General features: G+C 44.9%; 1 protein-coding gene and 1 long non-coding RNA gene across 2 annotated transcripts in view; one reads left to right on the forward strand and one right to left on the reverse strand.

Moving 5' to 3' along the window:
* Window positions 1–253: 253 nt before the first annotated feature.
* Window positions 254–27,852, reverse strand: part of LOC140203155 (uncharacterized) — a 37,677-nt gene continuing 10,078 nt past the window's right edge. Inside the window, exon 3 of the long non-coding RNA XR_011887306.1 lies at window positions 254–475. This is a non-coding gene — a long non-coding RNA (uncharacterized lncRNA). The remainder of the gene's footprint in view (window positions 476–27,852) is intronic.
* Window positions 11,131–27,852, forward strand: part of b9d1 (B9 protein domain 1) — a 38,299-nt gene continuing 21,577 nt past the window's right edge. The window contains exons 1-2 of the mRNA XM_072269042.1: window positions 11,131–11,266; window positions 19,464–19,532. Of these exons, the coding sequence (XP_072125143.1) occupies window positions 11,204–11,266; window positions 19,464–19,532 (132 nt within the window). The 5' untranslated portion in view covers window positions 11,131–11,203. The remainder of the gene's footprint in view (window positions 11,267–19,463; window positions 19,533–27,852) is intronic.

Below are 27,852 nucleotides of genomic sequence, written 5' to 3' on the forward strand. Positions count from 1 at the left end.
TATAACGTGTAGTTACAACAGTGCAACAACACCATAACTTGATGAAGAACAGTCCATGGCACAGTAAAAAAAAGTTCAAAGTTTCTCAAAAGTCCTACATCTCACGCAGATGGGAGAAGGAAGAAAAACTCTCCCTGCCATGCCCGACCACAGTCCGACTCTGAGTCGTCTGAAAACTTCGAGCTCTGATCAGCTCTCAGACATCAAGTACCAAGCGCCATCTCTATCCGAACAATTCGACCTCAGCCTCAGTCGCCAGCAGCAGGCAAAGCCGGGGATTTGGGGACCTACCCTTCGGAGATTCTCGATCGCACGGTAACAACAGCAGCGAACCAGGCATTTCAGAAATTTCTCCAGATGTTCCTCTGCTTCTCACGTCTGTCTCCATCAAATCAGAATTGTCCACGGCCCCTATTTAACAGATACGATATCATTTCACCGGATAGCTGCACGCGCTGCCATTTTCTCCTCCCGCCTAAAATAAAAAGAAGAAAGAAAAATATTAATAAATAAATAAGTAAATCAATTACAGTATACGTATATTGAATAGATTTAAAAACATGCAAAAAACAGAAATACTGTATATTAAACAAAAGTGAGCTGGTGTCCAAGGGTTCAATGTCCATTTAGGAATCGGATGGCAGAGGGGATGAAGCTGTTCCTGAATCACTGAGTGTGTGACTTCAGGCATCTGTACGTCCCACCTGATGGTAACAGTGAGAAAAGGCCATGCCCTGGGCACTTGGGGTCCTTAATAATGGACGCTGCCTTTCTTAGACACCGATCTCTGAAGATGTCCTGGGTACTTTGTAGGCTAGTGCCCAAGATGGAGCAGACTAGATTTACAACATTCTGCAGCTTCTTTCTGTCCTGTGCAGTAGCCTCTCCATACCAGACAGTGATGCAGCCTGTCAGAATGCTCTCCACAGTACAACTATAGAAGTTTTTGAGTGTATTTGTTGACATGCCAAATTGCTTCAAACTCCTAATGAAGTATAGCTGCTGTCTTGCCGTCTTTATAACTACATCGATATGTTGGGACCAGGTTAGATCCTCAGAGACCTTGACACCCAGGAACTTGAAACTGTTCACTCTTTCCACTTCTGATCCCTCTATGAGGATTGGTATGTGTTCCTTCATCTTACCCTTCTTGAAGTCCACAATCAGCTCTTTCATCTTGAGTGCCAGGTTGTTGCTGCAGCACCACTCCACTAGTTGGCATATCTCACTCCTGTACGCCCTCTCGTCACCACCTGAGATTCTACCAACAATGGTTGTATTGTCAGCAAATTTATAAATGGTATTTGAGCTATGCTTAGCCACACAGTCATGTGTATACAGAGAGTAGAGCAGTGGGCTAAGCACACACCCCTGTGGTGGTGCACCTATGTTGATTGTCAGCGAGGAGGAAATGTTGTGGGGATGGAACTGGACTCTCTCACGGTGGTGTCTGAAAAGAGGATGCTGTCAAATTTGCATGCCATCTTGGTCAATGTCTCCCATCCACTACATAATGTACTAGGTAGGCATGGGAGTACATTCAGCCAGAGACTCATTCCTCCGAGATGCAGCACAGGGCGTCATAGGAAGTCATTCCTGCCTGTGGCCATCAAACTTTACAACTCCTCCCTTGGAGGGTCAGACACCCTGAGCCGATAGGCTGGTCCTGGATTTATTTCATAATTTACTGGCATAATTTACATATTACTATTTAACTATTTATTACTATTTTCTATTACTATTCTATTACTATTTATTATTTTTATGGCTATTACTATTTACTGTTTACTAATAGTAATATTACTATTACTATTTCTATTACTATTTATTATTTATGGTGCAACTGTAACAAAAACCAATTTCCCCTGGGATCAATAAAGTATGACTATGACTATGACTATCATCACCAATCTGCACAGACTATGGTCTTCCGTTTAGGAAGTCGAGGATCCAGTTGCAAGGGGAGGTACAGAGGCCCAGGTTCTGCAACATCTCAATCAGGATTGTGAGAATGATGGTATTAAACGCCGAGCTATAGTCGATGAACAGCATCCTAACCTAGGTGTTAGTATTGACGGGTGACCTAAAGCCGTATGGAGAGCCATTGAGACTGCGTCTGCCATTGACCTACTTTACTTACTTTTACTTTACTTTATACTTTATTGTCACCAAACAATTGATATTAGAGCGTACAATCATCGCAGCGATATTTGATTCTGCTCTTCATGCTCCCTGGAGTACAAATTGATAGTAAATATTAAAAATTTAAATTATAAATCATAAATAGAAAATAGAAAAGAGAAAGTAAGGTAGTGCAAAAAAACCAAGAGGCAGGTCCGAATATTTGGAGGGTACGGCCCAGATCCGGGTCAGGATCCGTTCAGCAGTCTTATCACAGTTGGAAAGAAGCTGTTCCCAAATCTGGCTGTACGAGTCTTCAAGCTCATGAACTTTCTCCCAGAGGGAAGAGGGACGAAAAGTGTGTTGGCTGGGTGGGCCATGTCCTTGATTATCCTGGCAGCACTGCTCCGACAGCGTGCGGTGTGAAGTGAGTCCATGGATGGAAGATTGGTTTGTGTGATGTGCTGGGCTGTGTTCACGATCTTCTGCAGCTTCTTCCGGTCTTGGACAGGACATCTTCCATACCAGGTTGTGATGCACCCCAGAAGAATGCTTTCTACGGTGCATCTATAAAGATTAGTGAGGGTTTTAGGAGACAGGCCAAATTTCCTTAGCTTCCTCAGGAAGTAAAGGCGCTGGTGTGCCTTCTTGGCAGTGGACTCTGCTTGGCTGGACGAAGTCAGGTCATTTGTGATATGGACCCCAAGGAACTTAAAGCTTTTGACCTGTTCCACTTGTGCACCACCGATGTAAATGGTCCACTACTCCTTCTGAAGTCAACAAACAATTCCTTCGTCTTGCTGACATTGAGGGATAGGTTATTGTCTTCGCACCATGCCACCAGGTTCTTAATTTCCTCTCTGTACTCAAACTCATCGTTACCCGAGATACGGCCTACAATTGTGGTGTCATCAGCAAACTTTATATTGGAGTTCGATGGGAACTTGGCTACACAATCATGGGTGTACAGTGAGTACAGCAGAGGGCTGAGTACACAGCCTTGTGGGGCACCGGGGGTCAGAGTGATTGTAGAGGAGAGCTTGTCCCGTATTTTTACAGCCTGGGTCCTGTCTGTGAGGAAGTTGAAGATCCAGCTGCAGATCTGAGTGCTAAGGCCCAGGTTCTGGAGCTTAGGAATCAGTTTATTTGGAATGATGGAATGACCTATTGTGGCAATAGGCAAATTGCAGTGGGTCCAGGTCCTTGCTGAGGCAGGAGTTCAGTCTAGTCATGATCAACATCTCAAAGCATTTCATCATTGTCAATGTGAGTGCTACCGGGCGATAGTCATTAAGACAGCTCACATCATTCTTCTTAGTCCCTGGTATTATTGTTGTCTTTTTGAAGCAAGTGGAACTTCTGCCCATAGCAGTGAGAGGTTGAAAATGACCTTGAATACTCCCACTAGTTGGTTGGCACTAGTTCTCAGAGCCTTACCAGGTATTCCATTGGGACCTTCCACCTTGCAAGTGTTCACTCTCTTTAAAGACAGCCTAGCATTGGCCTCTGAGACAGAGATCACAAGGTCATCAGGTACAGCGGAGATCTTCACAGCTGTAGTTGTGTTCTCCCTTTCAAAGCGGCCAAAGAAGGCATTCAGTTCATATGGTAGTGAAGCATGGTTGCCGTTCATGCTATTGGGAAGTAATGTCTTGCAGACCCTGCCAGAATGGCCGTGCATCCAATGTCGCCTCCAACGTCATTCGAAATTGTCTCTTCACCCTTGCAATAGCCCTTCGCAAATCATACCTGGTTTTCTGGTGCAGGAATTGAATGCCACAGATCTAACAACTGCAGCATACTCATCCGGGTTCGAAGGTGAATTGATATAGGTGCAAAGTGAAGTTGACTTTAATAATACGATCAGACAAAAGAATGGTGGTTATGTGAAGTGGTACCAATAATATTCTTTATTTTTCCAGAAAAAAAGCGCAGTGCTTCTGAATATGAGCTATGATAGAGTATCCAACCACAGCTGTTGTTATAAGCCTATCCTTGATTAGTTCTGACAATTAAACATGCTCTTAAGGCAGTCCTGGTGACAAAAATTAGTGGATACAGCTCAGTCCGTCATGGATAAAGCCCTTCCAACCATTGAGGTTATCTACATGAAACGCCGTGGCAGGAAAGCAGCATCCATCATCAAGGTCCCACATGACCCAGGACACGCACCCTTCTTGTTGCTGCCATCAGGAAGAAGGTACAGGAGCCTCAGGACTCACACTACCACGTACAGCAACAGTTATCACCCCTCAGCCATTAGGCTCTTGAACCTGCGGGGATAACTTCACTTGCCCTAAGTTCACTTCACTGAACTGGGATAAGATCACTTCACTGAACTGTTCCCACAACAAATGGATTCACTTTGAAGGACTCTTCATCTCATGTTCTTGATATTTATTGCTTATTTATTTATTTATTATTATTTTTATTTTATTTCTTTCTTTTGATATTTGCGCAGTTTGTGTCTTTTGCACACTGGTTGAATGCCCAAGTTGGTGCGGTCTTTCATTGATTCTATTATCGTTATTATTCTCCCAAACAGTTATTAGAGCGGGGGAGAAGGCTTAACATTGGCCTAGCTCCTCAGGAGGGCTCCTTGCCACTGCACGAGATGGGCAGCTCCAAGTCGACCTAGGGAGGCAGCTCAGGTTTCCAGGAGAACATTGCAGCCACTCTGCTCCGCCTGGACGTGGTGTCACTATTGGAGTCTACAAAGCAAGTGGTCCTGCTGGAACTTACTGTCCCCTGGGAAGACCGGATTGAACAGGCCAACAAGCACAAGAGGGCTAGATACACAGATCTTGTTGCAGAGTGCTGGAGCAATGGCTGGAGAGCTCGCTGTCAGCCAGTCGAAGTTGGGTTCCGGGGCTTTGCTGGCCATTCATTACAGTGGACTCTAAAACTGCTGGGAGTTAAAGGACTGCAGCACAGAAGAGCCACCAAGAACATTCTGGAGGCTGCTGAAAAGGCCTTGCGGTGGCTGTGGACCTGGAGGGGGGATCCGTGGATTAGTGTGCCACTTGGACACAAGTCGGGGGCTGATCAGCCCCGGCCTTGCAGTGGCTGTGGACCTGGAGGGGGGATCCGTGGATTAGTGTGCCACTTGGACACAAGTCGGGGGCAAATCACCCCCAGGCGCGGGTGTCTGAAGATTAAAGACCCGAAACACCCTATGACCCCAGGTTCATCACTGAAGACATGTCCAAGTGGCACCTGAGGGTGTATTCTACAACTATTGTGGATTTATTGAGCATGCCCACGAATCCCAGTGTAGTATATGGTGACATGTATGTACCTTGATAATATATTTACTTTGAAATTTGAGGAGATCACAGTTCATGCAAGTTCAATGGGAACTTTCAAAAATGATACAGCCTCCGAAGCATTTAAGAGGCTGTGGGATGGATTCGCTGCTGCAGGGCTGCAGGCACCTTTTTCCAACAAGGAGCTCAGTGCATAGCTTAACTGCATTTCTGACTTGTCAACTGTCTGAGTTACGGTTAGAGGGAAAGATTGGATACGGGTCAGGGCTTTATTCGCTGGAGCATAGGAGAACAAGGGGAGATTTGGTAGTGTGTACAAAATTATGAGGGGTATAGCTAGGGTAAATGCAAGTAAGTTTTTCTTCTGAGGTTGGGTGAGATTAGATCATGGGTGAAGCGTGAAAGGTGAATTGCTTAAGGGGAACTTGTTCACTTGGGGTGGTAAGTGTGTGGTACAAGCTGCCAGTGGGAGTGGTGGACGTGGGTTCCATTTCAACATTTAAAAGATGTTTGGATAAGTACATAAGTGGAAGGGGTATGGAAGGTTGTAGTCCAAGTGCAGATCGATGGGACTGGGCAGAATAATACTTTGGCGTGGACTAGTTGGACTGACGGCCCTGTTTCTGTGCTGTAGCGTTCTATGACTTGCAGTTATTGTGTGGCTTATTTATGTAAAATATTATAATGTTTCCTTCATTCGATATGTGCCGCGTCGTAGGACGTGGGCGATGATGCTGACCATGACTGTTCTCGGCAAGTCTTTCTACAGGAGTGGTTTGCCATCGCTTTCTTCTGGAGCAGTGTCTTTACAAGACAGGTGACCCCAGCCATTATCAATATGCTTCAGAGATTGCCTGCCCGATTCCCAGTGAAGTATACCTGCTTGCATGCCTTCTTCATGATTGCATCAACATGGATAGGTTCAGAATAGATCCTCTGAAATGTTCATGCTCAAAGACTTGAATCTGCTCACCCTTTCCACTGCTGACCCCTCAATGAGCCCTAGCGTGTGTTCTGCTGATTTCCCATTCCTGAAGTCCACAAGCAATTCTTTGATCTTAATGGTTTTGAGTGCAAAGTTGACTATTATGTACGTTAAGATTATCATCTAACAGTCCAGCAGATCTGCTAGTTCAGGAAGACCAACAACCATAGTGAGCTAGACCACTGGAGTTTCACTGACTGGAGATAATCAGACAAAAATCCAAAAGTCAGCTGGAAAGAGAAAAAGAACAAGACTGTAAGACTGTAAGAAATGCAGAAACAAAAATTGGACTTTCATATTCTCATACTTCAGGATATTCCAAATGCCTCGCAGGCAGTTAATTATGTTTGAGGTGTTGTCAAGGTTGTAATAAAACACATTATTAATAGAGGCATTGAATCCTGGTATATTTTGGTTGGAGGTGAGTATCAGATTTTCAATCAATAATTTTCAAATTAAGTAAACTAATTGCAATGCCAGAACACAAAGAACAATCTGTTTAAAAGCTTGTTGTCTGTTTTTGATGAATCAAACTAGTTTTCTGCAGTGTTGAAGGAACATAATTCACTATTGATCTCTCAGGAGCTTTGCGTGATTTTGATGAATCGATAAACTTCCAACAAAGTTGGTTCTTTTTTCAGTTTGTAGAGTGTCAAAATCCAATGTACTATTTTCTAATTTTTCCTAATGTGGATTCCCAACTTGAACAAAACAGAATGTGCTGGAAACCCACATCGTAACTAACAGCAGCAGGAGAGAGAGATGGGGAGCGGGGGGGTGGGAGAGAGAGAGAGAGAGAGATGGATGGAACTCATTCTAACTGGCTGCATCACCGTCTGGTATGGGGCATGGGGAGGGCACAGCACAGGATCAAAAGAAGCTGCAAAAAGTTGAAAACTCAGTCATTTCCATCATGGGCACTGGCCTCCACAGCATCCAGAACATCTTCAAGGAGCAATGTCTCCCAAAAGTCAGCATCCATCATTAAGGGCCCCCATCACCCAGGACATGCCCTCTTCTCACTGCTACCATCAGGGAGGAGGTACAGGAGCCTGAAGACACACATTCATTGATTCAGGACTAGCTTCTTCCCCTCTGCCATCAGATTTCCGAATGGACATTGAACCTGTGAACACTACCTCACTACTTTTTTATTCTCTTTTTTGCACTACTTATTTTTTTATATATATAATGATGTTGGCATCCACCTGCCCCGAAGAACAATGGAAATACAATGTGTGCAATGGGTCAGTCCATTGTTGAGCTACAATACCTGCTGTGGTTATACAGTCCAATTTTAGAGTGGCAGGTCTTGCCGCAGTTTCTGCAAGTGAATGTTGTACCAGACTGTGGTGGTGCTGATGTCGATGCTTCCCTTAACATCTGTGTTTTCTCTTTGCTTCCTGCTGCTTTTCTCTCTTCTGCTCGCTCTGCTTTACACCTGTGTTGATGGTCTGTCTCCAGCTGCCGTGACTTCCTAGGTTTGTCAATGCTCCCTGCTTCATGTCGTGCTTACAGATTAGATTAGATTATGAGGACACTCAGTCCTCGTTTATTGTCATTTAGAAATGCATGCATTAAGAAATGATACAATGTTCCTCCAGAGTGATATCACAAAAAAAAGGACAAACCAAAGACTAACACTGACAAGACCACATAATTATAACATATAGTTACAGCAGTGCAAAGCAATACCATAATTTGATAAAGAGCAGACCATGGGCATGATAAAAAAAAGTCTCAAAGTTCCGATCAATTCCCGACAGTCCCGATAGCAGGCGGCAAAAGGGGGAAACTCTCCCTGCCATAAACCTCCAGGCGCTAACAACTGCCGATGCATTGGAAGCACCCAACCACAGCCGATTCTGAGTCCGTCTGAAAACTTCAAGCCTCCGACCAGCCCTCCGACACCAAGCACCGAGCACCATCTCTGCCGAGTGCTTCGATCCCACCCCGGCTGCCGAGCAACAAGCAAAGCCGAGGACTTGGGGCCTTCTCCTCCGGAGATTCTGGATCACACAGTAGCAGCGGCAGCGAAGAAGGCATTTCAGAAATTTCTCCAGATGTTCCTCCATGCTCTCACGTCCGTCTCCATCAAATCTGGATTGTGCACGACACCCTACTTGACAGATAACAGATATCATTCACCGGAGTGGCCACTGCGCGCTGCATCGTGCTGCCATCTTCTTTTCCTCTATAACACAGGGCTGGTCTTCCAGTAGTGCAGGTGGGAAGCTCTCCGTGCAGTACGTCTTTGGGGATTCAGCTTTCCTCCATGTGGCTGATGTGACCAAGCCATCACAGGTGACACTGAGTGAGCAGGGTGAACTTGCTTGTAATGCCTGTCTGTTCTAGAACGTCCTTGTCTGGGATGTGATTCTGCCGTGTGATGCCCAGGATTCTTCTGAGGCAGAGGAGGTGGAACGTGTTTAGGCTGCGCTCTTACTGCGAGTAGGTCACCCATGTTCCACAGCCATACAGGAGTGTACTGAGCACACAGGCCTGGTAGACCTTTATCTTGGTGCTCGTGGTCAGCATGGAGTTCAGCTAGACCCTTGTTGCCAGGCAAGGCTTCGTTGTTGCCGCTCTTCCAATCCGCTTATTGAATCCGATGCCGAGGGAGACGTTGCTTAAGATGGTGGAGCCAAGGTAGCTGAACTCACCTACCATGTTGAGGGTGTAGTCGCCTATGCAGATGTTTGGTGTGTTGTTGACATTGTGGCACATGGGATTTGTCTTCTTGAGGCTGACAGTCAAACCAAAGTTCTGCAGGCGAGTGCGAAGAAGCTGATGAGACTCTGGAGGGCTTCCTCTGAGTGTGATGTCAGGGTGGCATTGTCTGCAAACAGCAACTTCTTTATCAGTACCAGTTACCCCTTGGTCTTTGCTCTTAGACGTACAAGGTTGAACAGCCTGCTGTGCTTCTGGTGTGGAGGTATACGCTGTCCTCTGGTGAACAGAAGGCATGGGACAGTAGCAGGGAGGAGAAGACGCAGAGCAGTGGAGGAGCCAGTATGCAACCCTGCTTCATGCCGTTCTTCATTGGGAAGAGATTCGAGGATGAGCCATCAAACTGCACAATGCCTTGCATGTCTTTGTGGAAAGATAGATATATATGGCACAATGAGTCCATTCAGTCCATCAGCTCTGTACAGGCTTATTGAATGACCTGCCCAGTTGGTTCCATTCCTCTGCTTCACCTCATGACTTCCCCCCTTCAAACATATAATATTTGAACCCATTCAGTCCATCAGCTCTGTTCAGGCTTATTGAATGACCTGCCCAGTTAGGGTATTACACCTAAGTGAGTTTTATTGCTGCGGGAGAGAAACTTCAAAGATGACGTGCAGTCCTGGTAGTGTGGACTTGTGGCATCTCCCTGATGGCAATTTGGTGAATAGGTGACTGCTGGGGTGGGCGGAGTCTGCAGAAATATTTTCAGCTCTTTTATTTGCTTTGGCAATGAACAGGTCTTTTAATGTCAGTAGCTGATAGCCTATGATCTTCTCCACTGAGTGAAGTTTTTTATGATTATTGTGTGTGTGTGTTTGTTTAATTTTACTATGTGTGTTTTATTATGCTGCATCGGATCTGGAGTAACAATCATTTCGTTCTCCTTAATAGTCATATACCGAAGAATGACAATAAACATTGTTTGTTAATCTTGAATCATAATAATCTTGAATCTTGAAGAGCTTGAAAAAGGATCTAGTGCTATCTCAGTGTATATGATGAATAAACTCTTCTTGGGCTTCAAGCCGAGAACAGGTATCGATTATTACCAATGTTTTGATGACAAACGTTGGTAAAAATCCATACCTGTACTCACCTTGAAGCCCAAGAGGAGTTTATTCTTGAAGAACTTCTTTAATTCCTTTATGTGTAATAAGCTCCTGAGAATTCATGCCAAAGTGTATGTAGGTAGGAATTACTTTTTAAAAATTAGTTTGGTATTGTAACTCTGGAAGGACTATGAATCAGAATCAGAATCAGTTTAATATCACTGGCGAATGTCATGAAATTTGCTGTTTTGTGGAGCAGTACAATGCAATATATAATAATAAAAAGCTATCATTTACAATACAAAATATATAGCTAATATTAAATTAAATAAGTAGTGCAAAAAGAGAGCAAAAAAAAAGAAAAAATTGTGAGGTGGCGTAAATGTTCATTGTTCATTCAGAAATCTGATGGCAGAGAGGAAGAAGCAGTTCCTAAAACTGTGAGTGTCTGTCTTCAGGCTCCTGTTCCTCCTCCCTGATGATAGCAATGAGAAGAGGGCATGTCCTGTGTGAACAGTGTCCTTAATGATGGATACTGCCTTTTTGAGGCAGTACCTTTTGATGCTGGGGGGGAGAAAGACTGAGTGTCATGGAAGAAAGACTGAGTGTTTTTGAAGCTGAGGAAGATAGATTCTTATCTGATCTTCCCTTATGGCATGGGAAAAGGACACTTGAGTCTATCTGGGCTCAGTCCCATTTCCCCACTCACTTCACTGTATCCCATCCTTGTCAATGCAGGTCAGATGGTTAGATGGGGATATAAGGTTACAATCAGATCAGCAGAGCAGACTCAATGGGCCAAGTATTTACACCTCCTTCTAGTTCCTATGCTCCAGTGAATTATAATTTTTCAGAATGCTTATGGCAATAGATGCTTAAACGGTGCAGGCTACACTGTATTCTGAAGTTACTGAACTTTAACTGCAGATGGGGCATGAGGCTGGCACTTAAATCGCGCGCATGCGCAGTGGCAAAGGTGGTGGTTTGCTTGGAGACGGGGCGCCAGCAGTGAGAAGCTGCTGGGCTGTGCCATAAAGGGATTCCGAATTATGCTGGGCACAAAACCTTCTGTATTCCTGTTAATGGTCAACGGACAAATCGAGAGCGCAGATGTACGTATTCTCTTTGTCTAAATTTAAAAGAACTGATGTAACGTAGTTTCGGGCTCGTGAAGCGCAAAGCTCTCGGGAGTTGTAGTTCCCATTCTTTGATGTTATGTCGTAAGTAAGTGACAAGCACAACCAATGGACTACAATTCCCAGACAGCTCCGCGGCCTGGGCCTGGCGGACACCATCGCCAAGGCAACAGCTTGCAGGAGTATCTATGTATCTAATCGCACCAAGTATCACTTGGATATACTGTATTCTCTTCTTTAAAGGTTACTTTGTAAAGTGAAAACTTGTGTTATATTAAATGTAACTGAGATTTTCAACATTTGAACTATCCTTGGAGTAAGGGAGACATTCACATTTGGAAATTATAAATGTCGCGCTTACTTCATGGAGGGTGGAAAGTTTCAGTATCAGAATTACTTTCATTATCCTGGGAATGCAATTATTTAGCTTAAGTTATGGACACAATAAATCCTGGTTATTTATTGCTGCAGTATGTGGGGTCTCCAGCTTAAAAGGGACTCTACAATGAATGGCTATGACACACTCAAAATGTTGGAGGTACTCAGCAAGTCAGGTAACATCCATGCAGAGTAATAAACAATCTCTGTAGCAGCCAATTTTAACAAATCAGTTGCCGCTGCTGGTGATCCTGACGGATTTGTTATATTTGTATGACGCGCCGTCCAATCACTCTAATAATGTTGCTCCAAAAGTCGAGGATATGTATTAAATCCTTTATTAGCAATTAGCAAACACGTAATCTTGAAGTAATGAAACTTAAGTATATTTAAGTGTAAATAAGCATAACTAAGTGGTCAACAAAAGACAGGACATCCGTTGGTCCCCAGCTCCAAGCTGCCATAAATACATAACTTATTCCCTTTGCTTTTACCCCCCCCCATGAAGTTACCATATTAAACATAATAAACATGTAACACAGAATACAATGCAGATAGTGAACAGGTGAATGGCTTCTGCACTCTCAATGGATGCTGCCTGACCTGCTGAGTTCCTCCGGCATTTTGTGTGTTTTAATCTGGATTTCCAGCAGCTGCAGAATCTCTTGTGTTAATAAATAACTATGATGTGCTTTGAGAGATGCTGAGATCATAAAGGTCTACATTTAAGCAGGCACACTGACTTTCTCCCCCTTACTCCCACTCAGCTACCTGGCATTTGTAATCTGCTGTCATTGTTTTCCAATTTCTTCGTTGTTTTTCCATTTCACATTCTGTTCAGTTTTTTTTTCTACAGTCCCCTTTTCCAAATTCAGTGCTCTGATTCCAAGTGTATCGAAGTTTAAAATGATCATCTCTTGAATGCTCATCTTTCCCATTCAGAATTGTACACCTTCCTAATCTGCATTGCACAGTAACAAATCTTGCCTTTAAGTGCTTGTCATAAATACAAGTGATTCTGCAGATGCTGGAAATCCAGAGTAACACACACAAAATGCTGGAGGAACTCAGCAGGTCGGGCAGCATCTATGGAAGGGAATAAACAGTTAATGTTTTGGACTGAGACACTTCAGGACTGCTGCCTGACCTGCTGAGTTCCTTCAGTGGGCTTTGCGTTGAGACAGGTGACACAACCTGGGCAAGTACCCAAATCATGATTCCTAAAGCATCCGCTATATCCATGTTCAGTCATGGAAAAGGATTACTAATGGATAGAAGGAAAGATTACAGGAAGTTTTCAAAGCCTCCTTCATGTGTTAGAGTCATAGAGCACTGCAGTACAGAGACAGAAATCTATAGTAACCCACAAAAAATGTTGAGGAACTCAACAGGTTAGGCAGCATCTATGGAAAGAATTTTTGGGCCATGGCCCTTCATCAGGAGAATGCTGGAGGAACTCAGCAGGTCAGGCAGCATCAATAGAAAGATGTTTCAGGCCAGGACCCTTCATCAGGAGCTCTGATGAAGGGTCTCAGCCCGAAATGTCTTTCCACAAATCCTGGCTGACCTGCTGAGTTCCTCGAGCATATTGTGTGTGTTACATGAAATGCTTGTTCTAGTATTGGAAACACAGTAGCCAAGTTGTGTACAGTGAGCTCTAAAACCTCCCTTTTAGTAAAGAGGTAAATATTGGTGGAATTTGGCTACCCTTGTGAAATGTTGCAATAAGCTCATTAGTATACCCTAGAAAGAGGAAACAGGGGTCTGGTGTAACACCTCTTTTGGAAGGCCAACCTCTCCAATTGTGATATTTTCATGGTATGTTTCAATGTACATGTGATAAAGAAATGAACCTGAATCCAAGAGCTCCCTTGTACTGCACTGGAATGTCAGACCAGATTTTTATGCCCAGGTTAGACAAATCCACCCCCACCCATGCTCTGCAACATTATGGACATACATGCATGTATATAAGCTACTGTTATGTTCAAAGTAAATTTATTATCAAAGTGCATGTATGTCACCATGTACTACCCTGAGATTCGTTTTCTTGCAGGCTTTCATAGTAGATACAAAGAAATAAAATAGAATCAATTAAATTCTACACACAAAGGCACACAACCAATGTGCAAAATAGCATATACATTGTATATACGGCCACACTCAGACATTTACTTTAGTATTGCTTTTTATGGGATTGTTATTGTGTTGTTATGCTATGGTTTTTTTTTGTTATGCTGCATTGCGTCTGGAGTAACAATCATTTTGTCCTCCTTTACACTCGTGAATCTACACTCGGGAACAGCTTCTTTCCAACTGTGATAAGACTGCTGAACGGATCCTGACCTGGATCTGGGCCGTACCTTCCAAATATCCGGACCTGCCTCTCGGTTTTTTTTTGCACTACCTTACTTTCCATTTTTCTATTTTCTATTTATGATTTATAATTTAATTTTTTAATATTTACTAATTTTTAATATTTTTAATATTTGTAATCCAGGGAGCGGGAAGCGCAGAATCAAATATCGCTGTGATGATTGTATGTTCTAGTACCAATTGTTTGGCGACAATAAAGTATAAAGTATCTGTTGTCGGTCCCACAATGATAAATCCCCTGATCCACAGCGGCATAGTAAATTACCCCCAAATTACACAACAGTTCAAAAAATTATCTCTACATGATAAACATGTCACTGTGTTTAAAGTTACTACAAGAAAGGTCTGCATTTCTCACCCATGGATCAATACAACCTACGATGCTGAACTCTGGACAAGAAGGGTCCCTTGCCTATGAGTGAAGCTTCAGAATCCTTGGATAAAGTGAATCCAGGGGTATGTTTGTGCATTACCTTGTGCCTCTTTCTGGAGAAGACGTTATGTGCCCTGGATACTGATATCAGATCAGCATATACTTAATAATCAATTGGAGAAAGCACAAAAGCACTAATTAAATCTTTGGAAATACATTTCATTCTTTGGTATATTCAGACAAGGGGAATTGGTATTTTGAAGAACAAATATTGCGAAAAATATTGAATAACTTAACGAATGACTGTACTTTGATAGACCTGTGGAAGTGCTGCACTTAGATTTTGAGGCATTCAGTGACAGCCCATCTCTGTCTCCCTGCTGGCAAAAAATGATCTTCGTTGTAGCGATGAGCGGAGGTTTGAGATCAGAATTTTCCTTCTCGTAGGTGAGATGCCAACCACAGATGATGAGACCCATCTGCCCGAAACAACTGGTTTTAAGGTGGCAGTAATCTGCCTTTGCCTCTTCTCCTCTCAGTAGAAATGGTTCAACTAGGCTTAGTAGCTAAGCCAAGTGTGAAAGCAAGAGCTTGACTTGGTTGTGAGAGGTTATTTGAGATGCACGCCATTGGGAGCATTTAATAGGTAGTGCGAGCTTATCCCTACTACCACCTCCAGTTGTGACAACCTTAAGGACCACTTAGATAGTTATAGCAACTCAGTGAAAATCAGTAGACCATAGTCTTGAAAGTTAAATTTATTTGCATTGTTGCAATCTTTTGGATGGGAAATCCAGATTTTTGCATCTCCTCTTAGGGAAGAGATGATCTCTGACTATCTGTTCAAAGTAAAATTAATTATCAGAGTGCATACCTGTCACCACATACAATCCTGCAACTCTTTTTCCTGCGGGCATACTTAGTAAATCTATAGAACAGTAACAGTAAACAGGATCAATGAACACCAACTGTGCAAATGCAAGTATAAATAAATAACAATAGGTAATGAGCTATAACATTCTTAACAAATTTCTGCTAAGATTTTAACAGCAATCTTGTGACATTGGTGTGAACAGGACACACAGTTGTAAGATGATTCACTTGTTCTTGCCCTCTGCCTTTATCTCCTCACTCTCCCTCTACCTTTTCCCCTTTCGCTGAAATGTGTTATACTCCACCCAACTTACTGAGAACTCAGTCCATTACTTATGAAATGTACAATACTCTGCTAGTTTCCCTGTACAACTACACTCTAACACAACTTAATTGGCATAAAGTACTTTGAGATGTATTGAGGTTCTATATAAATTTTTTTGCGTCTGTGTTTACTAAGGAAACTGGCATGAAGTCTATGGAATTAAGGGAAACAAGTAGTGAGATCATGGAAACTGTACAGATTGAAAAAGGAGGAGGTCCTTGCTGTCTTGAGGAAAATTAAAGTGGATAAATCCCCGGGACCTGACAGGGTGTTCCCTCGGACCTTGAAGGAGACTAGTGTTGAAATTGCAGGGGCCCTGGCTGAAATATTTAAAATGTCGCTGTCTACAGCTGAGGTGCCGGAGAATTGGAGAGTGGCTCATGTTGTTCCGTTGTTTAAAAAAGGATCGAAAAGTAATCCGGGAAATTATAGGCCAGTAAGTTTAACATCGGTTGTAGGTAAGTTATTGGAGGGAGTACTAAGAGACAGAATCTACAAGCATTTGGATAGACTGGGACTTATTAGGGAGAGTCAACATGGCTTTGTGCGTGGTAGGTCATGTTTGACCCATCTATTGGAGTTTTTCGAGGAGGTTACCAGGAAAGTGGATGAAGGGAAGGCAGTGGATATTGTCTACATGGACTTCACTAAGGCCTTTGACAAGGTCCCGCATGGGAGGTTAGTTAGGAAAATTCAGTCGCTAGGTATACATGGAGAGGTGGTAAATTGGATTAGACATTGGCTCGATGGAAGAAGCCAGAGAGTGGTGGTAGAGAATTGCTTCTCTGAGTGGAGGCCTGTGAATAGTGGTGTGCCAGTGCTGGGTCAGTGCTGGGTCCATTGTCATTGGTCATCTATATCAATGATCTGGATGATAATATGGTAAATTGGATCAGCAAGTTTGCTGATGATACAAAGATTGGAGGTGTAGTAGACAGTGAGGAAGGTTTTCAGAGCCTGCAGAGGGACTTGGACCAGCTGGAAAAATGGGCTAAAAAATGACAGATGGAGTTTAATACTGACAAGTGTGAGGTATTGCACGTTGGAAGGACAAACCAACGTAGAACATACAGGGTTAATGGTAAGGCACTGAGGAGTGCAGTGGAACAGAGGGATCTGGGAATACAGATACAAAATTCCATAAAAGTGGTGTCACAGGTAGATAGGGTCGTAAAGAGAGCTTTTGGTACATTGGCCTTTATTAATCAAAGTATTGAGTATAAGAGCTGGAATGTTATGATGAGGTTGTATAAGGCATTGGTGAGGCCGAATCTGGAATATTGTGTTCAGTTTTGGTCACCAAATTACAGGAAGGATATAAATAAGGTTGAAAGAGTGCAGAGAAGGTTTACAAGGATGTTGCCGGGACTTGAGAAACTCAGTTACAAAGAAAGGTTGAATAGGTTGGGACTTTATTCCCTGGAGCGTAGAAGAATGAGGGGAGATTTGATAGAGGTATATAAAATTATGATGGGTATAGATAGAGTGAATGCAAGCAGGCTTTTTCCACTGAGGCAAGGGGAGAAAAAAACCAGAGGACATGGGTTAAGGGTGAGGGGGGAAAAGTTTAAAGGGAACATTGGGGGGGGCTTCTTCACACAGAGAGTGGTGGGAGTATGGAATGAGCTGCCAGACGAGGTGGTAAATGCAGGTTCTTTTTTAACATTTAAGAATAAATTGGACAGATACATGGATGGGAGGTGTATGGAGGGATATGGTCTGTGTGCAGGTCGGTGGGACTAGGCAGAAAATGGTTCGGCACAGCCAAGAAGGGCCAAAAGGCCTGTTTCTGTGCTGTAGTTTCTGTGGTTTCTATGGTTTCTAAATGTACACTCGGTGGCCACGTTTTTAGGTATAGGAGTGGTCTGCTGTTGCTGTAGTGCATCCACTTCAAGGTTCAACATGATGTGCATACAGAGATGTTCTTCTGCACACCATTGTTGTAATGCATGCTTACTGGTGCTTTCCTGTCAGCTGAACTAATCTGGCGAATCTCCTCTGACCTCTCTCATCAACAAAGCATTTTTGCCCACTGAACTGCTACTCACTGGATGTTTCCTTTTGTATTTCACAACGTTCTCTGTAAACTCCAGAGACAGTCTTGCATGAAAATTCCAGGAGATCAGCACTTTCTGAGGTGCTCAAACCACCTCACCTAGCACTGACAATCATTTCACGGTCATGATCAGTTAGATCACATTCCTTGCCTATTCCGATGTTTGGTCTGAACAATAACTGAACCTCTTGACCATGTCTGCATGCTTTTATGCATTGAGTTGCTGCCACATGATTGATTTGATATTTGCATTTATGGGCAGTCGTACCTAATAAAGTGGCCACTGAATGTACTTCACTCAAAATAATCTGACATTAAAGGGACCAAGTGCTTTATGTAAAGCCCTTTCTTGCACAGGTTTGCCAAGGTTTATAATGTGATACAGTGCGAGGAACCAATTGGATAATTAAGTTAACTATTAAAATCAGAACATGAGGTAAAGGAATGCAGGAAGTTAAAGATGATATTATTCATCACAAGTTGGAAATAAATGGACTGCTTAATAACTTTAATGAGTGTCAGAATCAGGTGAACAATAGTTTAATCTACAAGGCTGTGGATGCTGAACAAGGAAGTGGGATTAGTCTTAATTTAGAGATACAGCACAGAACAGGCCCTTTCGGCCCAGTGAACTATACCGCCCAGTAACCCACCTATTTAGACCTACCGTAATCACAAGAGAATTTACGATGACCGTTTAACCTACTAATCTTTGGGATGTGGGTAGAAACCAGAGTACCCAGAGGAAGCCCATGTGATCATGGGAAGAATGTACCTTGCAGACGGTGTCAGAATTGTACTTCAAACTTTGGTGCCTCAAGTTCTAATAGTGTCAGGCTAACCACTACGCTACAGTGCCACGTCCCATAGTAGAGTCGCGGTTCTGCTTCCCTTTTTAGTTGCCATGGACATAATGGGATACGTGGCCTTCTTTCTGTGCTGTAAACTTGATTGCCTACCTTTAATTCTGAATCTCTGTGGTTTACTTGCCAATGTAGTTCACAGTCAGCTCTAGCAAATTTCTACAGATGAACCGTGAAGAGCATTCTGACTGGTTGCATCACCATCCGGTATGGAGGGGCCACTGCACAGGATCGGAAAAAAGCTGCAGAAGGCTATAAATTCAGACAGCTCCATAATGGGCACAAGCCTCCCTAGCATCGAGGAAATCTTTGAAACGCGATGCCTCAAAAAAGGCAGCATCCATCATTAGAGATTCCCTTCTGACCTCATTAACAAGGTGTTTTCACCCACAGAACTGGATTTTCACACGATTCTCTGCCCTGCCTGGCACAAATGATCATTCCATGGTTAAAGTCACTTAGATCACATTTCGTCCCCATTCTGATGTTTGGTCTGAACGACAACTGAACCTCTTGACCATGTCTGCATGCTTCTATGCATTGAGTTGCTGATTGGCTGATTTGGATATTTGCATTAATAAGCAGTTGTAGAGGTGTACCAAATAAAGTGGCCACTGGCTGTATTTCTCTTTTATGGGAAGGAAGAGATTAACTTTTTTTGTGTTGAGTTGTTTGCAAAATGTTATGTGGTGATACTCAATGCTGAACTTACTAATCTACTTCCGGAAGACAGCAACTCTGCCATACATTGAGGTCAAGATTAAACCTTACACTGTTTCCTAGTGCAGACTGAGAATTTAGAATTGTATTTCAGTGAATACTGACCTAGCATTAGTTGTTAAATATCAGTTCTTTAAGGTGTACTATTATCAGCTGAATACTTCCCAAGTTATTCTTAATCTAAATTTCCATTAATTTTTTATTCCTAGTTTCCCGAATTTGATGAGCTGTATTGCAAATATTCCTATGTATATGGGCATGACTGGGCTCCAACAACAGTAAGTATTAAATAACATTTGTTCAGATTAGTGAAATGACAAATGAAGTTCCCATTATTAATGGCAAACTCAAATGTTTTAGTTTCCACATTTTGTATTTGAACAGTGACATGGCTTGAAACCTAGCCTCTCAGAAACAGATGTTGTAGAATTTCAGCTGTTATGCAAAACTATTCTTTCAATTCAGTAATTTAAAATATAAATTCAAACTAAGTGTCATTTCAGTGGTGGCATAAATCTATTTTCAGTGAGAGTCTGAATATTTTTATTAACCATCCAAATATTCCTCGAACAATATAATTTCATTATACGTTTACTGTTAATTTAACTTAAATGCATGCCGTCTTTTTCTCTGGGAAAGGGAGCCAAAAGCTACAGGGTATAGGTTTAAGGACCTGAGGAGCAATTTCTTCACATAGAGGATGGTGCATCTGTCAAATGAACTGCCAGAGAAGCTAATTGAGGCAGGTACAAAATCAATATTTAAAACCTATTTGAATACAAAAGGTTTAGAGCAGGGGTCCCCAACCTGGGGTCAACAGACCCTTGGTTCATTGTAGGGGTCCGCGGCATAAGAGGAATCCCTGGTTAGAGGGATATGGGCCAAACATGCTGGTCATCATTGGGCTGAACTGCGGTGCCTATTGATGCCATGGCTCTGTTGTTTTCTTTTAGGTTTTTTGGCAATGGTTTTAGGATTTGGGGTTTAGGAACAGGGATGATGGAGAATTAGAGTAAATGAAGAGACCAGGGCAGGAGCCAGTGTTTGGGTCAAAATGGTCCTAATCAGCGATGTCCATCATTGTTATGGCTCAGAATTACTATTTTTGTTAGGATGGTTTTGGACGCAGTGAGGTTTGGTTTTGGGACGGGGATGAAGTGTCAGGGGCAGGGGCTGGTGTTCAGAATGCAGGTTGGAGGTCAGCGGTCCCAGAGTTGACAGGCACTGAGGACTCCAGCATTCCCCAGGTTGGCGAACTCTGAGTCGATGGTCTGTACAGTTAGGAGTCTCGAGGGCCAGTGGCACCTCAGGTCATCAGGGCCAGAGGTCCCTGTGAGTCTGGAAGTAGAGACACAGTGATCAAACCCATGACTGGCAAATCCTGGAGTGGATGCCAAGTGATTGTTCCCGATGTTGGGGAAGTCCAGAACGAGGGGTCACGGTTTGAGGATAAAGGCAAAGCCTTTTAGGACTGAGATTAGGAAAAACTTCTTCACACAGAGAGTGGTGAATCTGTGGAATTCTCTGCCACAGGAAACAGTTGAGGCCAGTTCATTGGCTATATTTAAGAGGGAGTTAGATATGGCCCTTGTGGCTAGGGGGATCAGGGGGTATGGAGGGAAGGCTGGTGCAGGGTTCTGAGTTGGATGATCAGCCATGATCATAATAAATGGCGGTGCAGGCTCAAAGGGCTGAATGGCCTACTCCTGCACCTATTTTCTATGTTTCTATGTTTCTATGATCAGTGAAGTCCAGAGAGTAAAGGTGAAAATTAAACTCCAGAGCTCGGTGTGTCTGGAGCTGTAGGGCTCGAAGGTTGAAGACAGAAGTTGGTGAGTCTGGAGGTAGAGGCCCAAACGGCATGTCTGAGTCGAGGCCAGGGATCGGTGGTTGGAGGCCCAATGTCTGTAAGTCCAGGATCAAGGACTGGAGGTTTGGAGGCACCTTGACCTGGGTTGAAGGCGTGCCTGTGTGTGAGAGGGGCTTGGTGGATATGTGGGAGAGTGGGAAAGGGGCTTGTGTTGCTGCTGTTGTTGCCTCTTGTGTTGTTCTGTTGAACGTTGTAGGCATGCTACACTGGTGCTAGAGTGTGTGGCGACCCTTGCGAGCTGCCCCTGGCATATCCTTGGGTGTGTCGGCTGCAAATGACACATTTCACTGCATGTTTAAATGTACATGTGAAAAATGGGCAAATGGGACTACACTTTGGCCACCTTATTCGGTACAGGAGTGGCAACTGGTTCCGTAGCCCATTTATTTCAAGGTCTGATGTATTGTGCATTCAGAGATGCTGTTTGCACACTATTGTTGTAACGTGTGATTATTTAAGTTACTGTCACCTTCTTGTCTGCTTTAACCAATCTGGCCATTTTCCTCTGACAAGGCATTTTAGTCCACAGAACTATTGAGCAGATGTACAAAGTGGCCACAGGGTGTAGTTACATGGGTAACTTGGAAGGGAACAGCTACAATTATTGACTTGGTTAGTGAATCTTATCTATGGCATCGTTAACACAATGACCAATGAAGGGACATTTTCAAATTTTTGTAGAAACTATTAGCTACTTTGTTAAAACAAAAAAAAACTAGAAATGCTTTTCCTGAACGTGGTTTAAAATGCAGTTGAAACCATGCTCTGAGTTTTAAAAGCTTGAATTATTCTTGAATCCAGAAATTCCAAGTTGAGCTGACTGCGATTGAAAGTGACCTTGAATTTCACAGATAATTGATTTTTATTTATGTTCTTTGAAACCATTCACTATATTAACAAATTAATAGGCTCATGCTTGTGCTGCACTTCTTTCCACGTTGACAAATCCTTTAGACTAATCTGTTTGAAAATTAATTTTTCCTGCAGTAGAGTAGAGCTAATAGGACTTGAAAGTCATAGTAACACATATCTCAAAGTTGCTGGTGAACGCAGCAGGCCAGGCAGCATCTGTAGGAAGAGGTGCAGTCGACATTTCAGGCCGAGACCCTTCGTCAGGACTAACTGAAGGAAGAGTGAGTAAGGGATTTGAAAGTTGGAGGGGGAGGGGGAGATCCGAAATGATAGGAAAAGACAGGAGGGGGAGGGATGGAGCCAAGAGCTGGACAGGTGATTGGCAAAAGGGGATACGAGAGGATCATGGGACAGGAGGTCCGGGAAGAAAGATAAGGGGGGGAGACCCAGAGGATGGGCAAGAGGTATATTCAGAGGGACAGAGGGAGAAAAAGGAGAGTGAGAGAAAGAATGTGTGCATAAAAATAAATAACAGATGGGGTACGAGGGGGAGGTGGGGCCTTAGTGGAAGTTAGAGAAGTCGATGTTCATGCCATCAGGTTGGAGGCTACCCAGACGGAATATAAGGTGTTGTTCCTCCAACCTGAGTGTGGCTTCATCTTTACAGTAGAGGAGGCCGTGGATGGACATGTCAGAATGGGAATGGGATGTGGAATTAAAATGTGTGGCCACTGGGAGATCCTGCTTTCTCTGGCGAACAGAGCGTAGATGTTCAGCAAAGCGGTCTCCCAGTCTGCGTCGGGTCTCGCCAATATATAAAAGGCCACATCGGGAGCACTGGACGCAGTATATCACCCCAGTCGACTCACAGGTGAAGTGTTGCCTCACCTGGAAGGACTGTCTGGGGCCCTGAATGGTGGTAAGGGAGGAGGTGTAAGGGCATGTGTAGCACTTGTTCCGCTTACACGGATAAGTGCCAGGAGGGAGATCAGTGGGGAGGGATGGGGGGGACGAATGGACAAGGGAGTTGTGTAGGGAGCGATCCCTGCGGAATGCAGAGAGAGGGAGGGAGGGAAAGATGTGCTTAGTGGTGGGATCTCGTTGGAGGTGGCGGAAGTTACGGAGAATTATATGTTGGACCCGGAGGCTGGTGGGGTGGTAGGTGAGGACCAGGGGAACCCTATTCCTAGTGGGGTGGCGAGAGGATGGAGTGAGAGCAGATGTACGTGAAATGGGGGAGATGCGTTTAAGAGCAGAGTTGATAGTGGAGGAAGGGAAGCCCCTTTCTTTAAAAAATGAAGACATCTCCCTCGTCCTAGAATGAAAAGCCTCATCCTGAGAGCAGATGCGGCGGAGACGGAGGAATTGTGAGAAGGGGATGGCGTTTTTGCAAGAGACAGGGTGAGAAGAGGAATAGTCCAGATAGCTGTGAGAGTCAGTAGGCTTATAGTAGACATCAGTGGATAAGCTGTCTCCAGAGACAGAGACAGAAAGATCTAGAAAGGGGAGGGAGGTGTCGGAAATGGACCAGGTAAACTTGAGGGCAGGGTGAAAGTTGGAGGCAAAGTTAATAAAGTCAACGAGTTCTGCATGCGTGCAGGAAGCAGCGCCAATGCAGTCGTCGATGTAGCGAAGGAAAAGTGGGGGACAGATACCAGAATAGGCATGGAACATAGATTGTTCCACAAACCCAACAAAAAGGCAGGCATAGCTAGGACCCATACGGGTGCCCATAGCTACACCTTTAGTTTGGAGGAAGTGGGAGGAGCCAAAGGAGAAATTATTAAGAGTAAGGACTAATTCTGCTAGACGGAGCAGAGTGGTGGTAGAGGGGAACTGATTAGGTTTGGAATCCAAAAAGAAGCGTAGAGCTTTAAGACCTTCCTGATGGGGGATGGAAGTATATAATGACTGGACATCCATGGTGAAAATAAAGCGGTGGGGGCCAGGGAACTTAAAATCATCGAAAAGTTTAAGAGCGTGAGAAGTGTCACGAACATAGGTCGGAAGGGATTGAACAAGGGGTGATAAAACAGTGTCGAGGTATGCAGAAATGAGTTCGGTGGGGCAGGAGCAAGCTGAGACAATAGGTCGGCCAGGACAGGCAGGTTTGTGGATCTTGGGTAGGAGGTAGAAACGGGAAGTGCGGGGTGTGGGAACTATAAGGTTGGTAGCAGTGGATGGGAGATCCCCTGAGCGGATAAAGTCAGTGATGATGTGGGAGACAATGGCCTGGTGCTCCTTAGTGGGGTCACGATCGAGGGGTGAATAAGAGGAGGTATCCGCGAGTTGTTGCTGTGCCTCGGCAAGGTAGAGGTCAGTATGCCAGACTACAACAGCACCCCCCTTATCGGCGGGTTTAATAATAAGGTTAGGATTAGTGCGGAGGGAGTGGAGAGCAGAGCGTTTGGAAGGAGTGAGGTTGGAATGGGGACAAGGTGCGGTGAAGTCGAGACGGTTGATGTCCCGTCGGCAATTAGCGATAAAGAGATCCAGAGCAGGCAGAAGACCAGAGCGGGGTGTCCATGAAGAAGAGGAGGGTTGAAGACGGGAGAAGGGGTCATCGGTGGGGGTGGAAGAGTCCTTGCCGAAGAAGTAGGCTCGGAGACGGAGACGGCGGAAGAAAAGTTCCGCATCATGGCGAACATGGAACTCGCTGAGGTGTGGGCAAAGGGGGACAAACGTGAGGCCCTTACTGAGGACCGAGCATTCTGCCTCCGACAGTTGAAGGTCGGAGGGGATGGTAAAGACCCAGCACGGATAAGAGCTGGGATCAGAGGGGGGAGGGGGGAGGCTGGGGGTGTCAGTGGAGAGGGGAGGGTTGGGGTGAGAGGAAGATGGAGCCTCTGAGGGCCCAGGAGTTGACGGTGGGATCTGAGGAAGACGGGGCCGTGGAGTGGTGGTGGGGGAAGGGAAGACGGGAGTCACAGCAGCAGCACATAACGACCCGGCCTGGAGTTCAAGGCTGGAATCTTGAGAGCTGGGATCAGAGGCGGGAGGGGGGAGGCTGGGGGTGTCAATGGAGAGGGGTGGGTTGGGCTGAGAGGAAGATGGAGCCTCTGAGGGCCCAGGAGCTGACGATGGGATCTGAAGGAGACGGGGTTGCAGAGTATTGGTGGGGGAAGGGGAGAAGGGAGTCACAACAGCAGCACATAAAGACCCGGCCTGGAGTTCAAGGCTGGCGTCGCAGTTGGTGGTTGCGCAATCGCTGTGAAGGTGTCCATGGTCGTTGCTGGAGTCCGGGTTTTGAATATGCCCTGAGGTGTTGGAGCCGGCGAGATCAGTGGCAGGGGCTGCAATCTGAAGTTCATGCCTGCTAGTTTCAGGGCCAGCGGGCTCTGGAGTCCGTAGATGTAGGATCTTGCGATCTTTGCCTAACATGACAAAGTCAAAAGAACGGCGATTGCAGGCGTGAATCCGACGGAGGATGAAATAACGGGTAGGACCATTACAGATGGCGAAGAAAGTGTCCCGAAGGTGTGGAAGGGTCTGGGATAGGGACACCAAGTACCTCCTCATGGCGGAGAGAGTCGCCTTCAGAGCTTGACGGGAGAAGCGGCGAGAGGCAGAGTCAATAAAATGTGAGTACCTGGGATCCTCAGATAGTCATAGTCATACTTTATTGATCCCTGAGGGAAATTGGTTTTCGTTACAGTTGCAGCATAAGTAATTAAATAGTAATAAAACCATAAGTAGTTAGGTAGTAGTATGTAAATTATGCCAGGAAATAAGTCCAGGACCAGCCTATTGGCTCAGAGTGACTGACTCTCCAAGAGAGGAGTTATAAAGTTTAATGGCCACAGGCAGGAATGACTTCCTATGATGCTCTGTGTTGCATCTTGGTGGAATGAGTCTCTGGCTGAATGTACTCCTGTGCCCACCCAGTCCATTATGTAGTGGATGGGAGACATTGTCCAAGATGGCATGCAACTTGGACAGCATCCTCTTTTCAGACACCACCGTCAGAGAGTCCAGTTCCATCCCCACAACATCACTGGCCTTACGAATGAGTTTGTTGATTCTGTTGGTGTCTGCTACCCTCAGCCTGCTGCCCCAGCACACAACAGCAAACATGATCGCACTGGCCACCACAGACTCATAGAACATCCTCAGCATCGTCCGGCAGATGTTAAAGGACCTCAGTCTCCTCAGGAAATAGAGACGGCGCTGATTCTTCTTCTAGACAGCCTCAGTGTTCTTTGACCAGTCCAGTTTATTGTCAATTCGTATCCCCAGGTATTTGTAATCCTCCACCATGTCCACACTGACCCCCTGGATGGAAGCAGGGTGTCGCCGGTACCATAGCTCTCCTCAGATCTACCACCAGCTCCTTAGTCTTAGTTTGATGTTTCAATCCCTATGATAAGTCGGCACTCTCGATATTGACAGTGGGCTTGAAGTGGTGACAAGGAGGGTAGGTACGTCATCGGGGTCATCAGGTGGGCACCCTCCTTCTTTGACATTTTGTTGATCAGCCCACGACGTCTCCAGAGGGCTCAAAGGTGCTACCTGGCGTCCCAGATACACCCCCCTCGGTTCCATACCCTCCTGTCTTCATCTTGCAGCCCAGTTGTTGTCTGCCCTTTCAATCCAAATCCAATTACTGCTTTCTTCTGCTGCATTTGACAAGGACTTGATTGCTTGTTGAAGTGAATAACCCCTCACCCCCATCTTCCTCAATAGACTAGTCGTAAATGTAGCCACGAATCCCCTGCATCCCACTTCTACAGGGAAAATCTTGGTCTTCCAGCTGTTCTGGGCAGCTTCAGTTGCCAGTTCAGAGTACTTGGTTTTTTTCCTCTCACAAGCTTCTTCAACACCATCTTCCCATGGTGCTGTCAATTCCACAACATGTGCCAGCTTGGCTGTTGTGGACCACAGGACCATGTCTGGCCAGAGTGTTGTAGCCATAATGTCTGGGGGAAACACAAGCTTTTTTTCCCCAAGTCCACGTCCATGTCCATTTTCCAATCCCGAGCAACCTGCAGAATGCTTACCTCTTTTGCTGTTACGTGGTGCTGTGGAGGTTGGCCTGCTGGTACAAATCGTGTGATGTGAACATTTCTTGCCTATGTTTGTGGGAGAACATTTGTGGTGATTTGCCTCTGTTCCAAGATTGATGCCAGCTGTCTGAGAACTTGGTTATGCCGCCAAGTATACCGCCCCTGGCTGAGGCTCGTGGTGCATCCTGTTAAAATGTGCCTTAGTGATCCAGGTGCTTGACAAAGCGAGCAAGCGGGGTCTTCCCCCCACCACTGGTTCAGGTTCTGGGGTGTGGGTAGGAGGTCATAATTAGTTCTGATGACAAAACTTAGCCGAGATCCCTCCATCTCCCGGATATCATGCCAGCTGAGCTTCCTCTTTTCCAGGCTCTCCCAATTAGTCCATTGGTCCTGCTTGGCCATTGAGTCGGCCCTGGTGTGTCACTCTGCCTCCTCCTGTCTTCTCACTTCCTCCACCATGAGCCATCTCTTCTGCACTGATGTTGCCTTGTGCCATTGAGGAGCCTTTGGGACGAGCCCAAGCCTGGCTCTCCCAAGTTGGGCTTGGCCAACCACATCCCTGAAGCGAAGAGCAGACTTAGCACTCTGAACAGCTTCAGATGGGGTTCACTTCCTCCCCGTTGCCACATGGGGGGCCGCTATTCGAATAACAGTATCTTCAGATTCAGTGAGGGTCATGACCAACCTTGCTTTGGTGCATTTGAATTCTTCCACAAGACTTGCAATTAGTAATTCTAATTTGCCATTCCTGTACAGTCCAACAGGACTTAAGCACTGTTTCAGATGTGCGCTGATCACTCTTTTGAGCTTTTCCACCTTGTTGATGGGGATTTCATACACTGTTAAAGGCCACATGAGTCTTGGGAGTATGCC

Source organism: Mobula birostris, chromosome 9 (assembly GCF_030028105.1).
Source record: "Mobula birostris isolate sMobBir1 chromosome 9, sMobBir1.hap1, whole genome shotgun sequence".
Taxonomy (NCBI): Eukaryota; Metazoa; Chordata; class Chondrichthyes; order Myliobatiformes; family Myliobatidae; genus Mobula; species Mobula birostris.